The 4338-nt window shown below is 50.9% G+C and overlaps 1 protein-coding gene across 1 annotated transcript; it reads right to left on the reverse strand.

The window, feature by feature from the left end:
- Window positions 1-4338, reverse strand: LOC129129882 (claudin-16-like). Its single transcript, XM_077190297.1, has 6 exons — window positions 4135-4338; window positions 2636-2757; window positions 2188-2290; window positions 1077-1241; window positions 736-927; window positions 1-171 (listed from the first exon to the last, which is right to left on the reverse strand). Exons 2-6 carry the CDS (start codon window positions 2747-2749, stop codon window positions 68-70), a joined length of 678 nt encoding a protein of 225 aa, XP_077046412.1. The 5' UTR covers window positions 2750-2757; window positions 4135-4338; the 3' UTR covers window positions 1-67.

The raw sequence follows: 4338 nt of genomic DNA on the forward strand, positions 1-4338 counted from the left end.
TTAATGGGGTTGGACTGGCATGGAGAGTGTCCCATATCAGGGCAGGGTGCAGGAGGTGCGGTGGCCATCACACACGGGAATCCATGGCGTACATCTTGCTGGTGGCTGTCCGGGTGGCTGTTCGGCCCCGGGGCTGGGGATGCCTCTGGGGTTGACAGCGGCTGCTGGGGGCTACCAGAAAAGAGTTGGGGTTGTGTCATGGCTGGCAGTTGCAGGGTGACTTGGGACTGCCACAGCATGGGGACACGGCAGGAGAAATTAACTGAGACAGCCAGCAGGGTTAACTTCCACCCCATGGGACCAGGCATAAAGATTGGAGATGATGTCTGGAGAAGCATCATCTGCCCAATGTCCCTGGTGGGAGGGCTGCATTTCAACCAGCACATCCCTGTAGCCACTGTCTCAGGCTTTGGCTGATGACAGGGATTCAACTTCAGCACAGCTACTGCTTTGAGTAAACATCAGCACACCTTCATCAGGACCTGGAGGCCCACAGAGTGGATGGATCCCTGCACCCTCTTCATGCCCTTATAGGGTTTATCAGGCCCCTCACTCAGCCCTGTTCTGCCTTGTGTAGCCCAGCCAAGGGGCACAGGTTGGGCACAGAGGGGTCCCCCTTGGTTAGGCTGGGCCCTGCAAGAAGCCTGTGTGCCCTCTGAGCTGGTCCTTTACCCCTTATATCTGCAGGGCAAAAAGCTACTTGAGATAAGATGGGGTGGAATGAGACAGACTGACCTGTGCAGGCATAGAGGCAGCAGGTCAGCAGGACAGATGCCACAAAGCAGCCCATGGAGCCAGCCATCCCCAGCCAGCACGACCACCCAAAGTCATAGTGGACTCCCAGGAATATATTGTGTGACACCAGCATGGCCCTCTCCACGTAGACATCCACTGCATACCACACAGAGCCTATGAGACCCAGGATGCCTAGGAGAAAAGGGGCTTGTTAGAAACAACCATACAACACCCCATGCTCCCCAAGCCCTGCTGAGGGGGTGCCACTAGCTCCCAACATGCTCCCCAGCTCCCTGTGGGACATGAAGTCTGTTTGCTCCAAAGCTCTCCCGGTCACGCACTCCCAGCGCAGAGTATGACTCCAGCTCCATAGCACATCTTCAGTTTGACACAAGGATCTTCCTTGAAGAAGGTGATGCAGTCAAGCCCAAGGACCAGTGTGGCCAAAGCCAGGCCAGCCAGGAGATCTGCCGTGATCATCAGGGTCCGTGTCACCACGATCTTCACTGGGCAGAAACGTTAAAAACAACCAGAAACAGGAATGAGGAATTACCAGAGGAACAGGGGTCTCCAGATTTCTGCCCATGTTCTTTTTGACTCACCCAGCTCACCAGTGGCCATCACATTGGAATCCACCAACTCCATCCCTGCCATGGGCCAAGGGAAGGTGCTCAAAAAGCTCATCAGAAACTTAATGAGGACTTTAACCCATGATTATACCAGCTCAAGAAACCAAACAACTCAAGGTATACCCATCAGCACCTGGTACGTCGTTGCCTGCTCAAGCCATTCTTGAGCAGAGGACACTGCTGCTCACACTGTTTTTTCCTTCAAGTTGTGTAGCAGGTGTTTTAAACAGCAAATGTCAATATACCAGTGAAAAACTAGAGCTGCCATGGATCATTTCACTAGCTGTGATGGGACTGCCCTGCAAAGCTTGCTTCTCCCCCAGAGCAAGGTGGCAGTCCCCCCTTAGTCCATACCAACTACTTTCCTTCTCCACTGCCTGAATCTGTGTTGTTCCATGTCATGACCCAACACAAAGGTTCTCTCTGCAGGGCTTGGTATGCCCTGTGCAGGCCAGAAGAAATGTCCCTACCCTGATGTGACTGTCCCTGAGCTGTGGGCATGAGTCCTTGGCCAGTGGGAATGGTCCTTGCTCTGCCTGCAGCATAGTGGGTTGCAAATCCTAGGCTTTACATGCTGGAGCATGTTTGTCGTGTGGTGGCACAGCTTCACAGCATCTTTCCTGCCTGATGACCCCATGGCAGGTCTAACTGCCAAGTTTCTGCCAAGACCAGGCTATTGTGGAGGAGATCAAGAGCAGCCCTAGGCTGCTGTGGCTGACTGACAAAGGGCAGCTTGGCACAATGAAAATCACTTTCCCTCTTGCCTTTCAAGAAGACTCTGAGCTGTGAACTTAATAAGTGCCTCCAGGCCAGGTCAGCTCACCTGGGTGGTCAGCCAGAATTGAGTCATATTGGTCGCAGGTCCTGACCCCATCCTGCATGTTGGTGACACACTCCCTCCAAAGGCCCCGGCACTTGTGACTTACCTGGAAGCAGGAGAAAGGCACTCATGCAAAAAGCACCAGGGTCTCCCCAGCTTCCCATGGATCTCCCAGCCCAGCAAGGCAGATTTCAGGCTCCCACTACTACACTTGGATATGTCCTGGTGACTCTCTGCCCATACCTGCTCTCTGTTTTCTCCTGCTCCATCCCTCTACCTCCATAATCATCTAATCCTTCAACTTAAAAAGCAGTGGCTTTGCCCCACCATGTCCCTTTTCTAAGCCTGTGGAGCCAACCTCATGGATGGCAAGGCACCCATCTTGCTCTCAGCTGCTCACCTTGAGGATGATGGTTGCTTTGCTCACCTTAAAGGTGGCTACTCTGCTCACCTCCAAGCTGTCATCAGCATTGACCATCCAGCAGTCCGTGCACGTGGCCAGGAGTAGGAAGAGTGTTGAGAGAAGAGCAAGCCCGAATGCTGTCACCTGTAGGGCTGCACTCATGGGGAGACCTGCAAGGGCACAGAGATGTTCACCAACTCTGCTCTGGGTACTTCCAGACACCCAATCTTACAAGGACAAGGTGCCACCGGGGCCAGACATCCTATGGATACTTAGAAGTCATCTGGGTCCTGTCTCACAGTGCTCACTTGCTGTCAAAATGCTCTAATATCCTCAGCCAAGGTTGGGCCACAAGGTTTACATGTAGAGAGAGCTTTTAGACACACAGTAATTTTGTAGTGGATACATTCCCACATTGGTTCCCTCTCTTCCAAATAGAAAATGCCAACCATCAGTACTTGCCCTTTGGCAATCAATAGATGCTGGAAACCACTGTCAAATAACTGCTGCTAGGAAAACCTGTGACCTAAATATGTCTCCAGAGAACCGCTAGACACCTCCATCCCTGCCATATGACTTGGTGGATACATTCTCTGCCTTTTCTTACTTTAGCTTTTCACTCCAAGAAAAGCTATGAGGTGTTGAACGTCCAGGTTGGAGTACAAACAAGTGTCCCATGGAGACGTCCTAATCTTAAGCACAAGCCCAAAGACACATCTCCCATTCCAAGGGGAACAAAGGCTGCTGGGGCATGATGTGGGTGCCCTGAGGAGCTGCCAAGGCTTTCCACAGAGGAGAAGGGAGGGCACCATTTGTTTTCCATCCTAGATGGATGTTTTCCATGCCTAGATGAAGGGACTCTGGAGAGAGGGGAGCTGTGCCCAAGGTATGAGCTGGGGACATTGTGTCTGCAAACCCTGGACAGGAACCCTATTTTGTCATGTTTTTCAACCCCAAAAGCCAAATATTTTACTGCCTGAAGTTGCAACCACTGCAACAACCCTTTGGACAGGGATTCATACAAATGAGTTAATTAGCAGCACCAGATGAGTTTCTGAGCTACATGAGTTAATTACCGAAATGATAACTCATCATGATCCTTGTTTAGTACCTCCAGCCAGAGGCCGCCCACCCTGGCATGACACAGGCTTCCTGTGGGGCAAAGACAGAAAGGAGGGTTGTCCCCACACCCAATGTGCCCCATGTCCCCCCACATCCCCTCTTGAGATCTCACTGGTAGTAAATGCATCACTCTCCCATCATGTCTGAGCACTTCCATCAGCTTCACTCCAAGTGGGCAGTCTCTTAGACCCCAATTTACAGTAAGTTTTTTTAATTCCCCATGCTCTCTTCTGAGCTAATTCCCCAGAGCATTATTTGTTTCTGCTAGAGCCCAGCTGTTTTGGAGCCTTTGAAGAAAATCTGTTCAACCACTTCAGTTATACAATCAAGAAAAAGGAAGAGAAAGAAAATCTTAATGCTGGGAAAAATCAGCTCTAAACCTTGTTAATAATAAAAGGTGTTCATGGAGAGCATGAACTATTTACCTTCACTGCAGGCTCATCCTTGTTGCAGAGGGAGTGATGACAGAATCTCTTTGTTGCTGATGATTTGAGATAAGGGATGTAAGTCTGGAAGGCTTTTAGGTGCTGATGGGATTGGATCCTGACTCATCTAATGGAGTCAGGGATAGGCAGCAACAGCTGGAGCTTGTGCTGGGCTATTTAGGGTTTGTCCAAGGTATGTCAGCT

Source organism: Agelaius phoeniceus, chromosome 24 (genome assembly GCF_051311805.1).
Source record: "Agelaius phoeniceus isolate bAgePho1 chromosome 24, bAgePho1.hap1, whole genome shotgun sequence".
Taxonomy (NCBI): Eukaryota; Metazoa; Chordata; class Aves; order Passeriformes; family Icteridae; genus Agelaius; species Agelaius phoeniceus.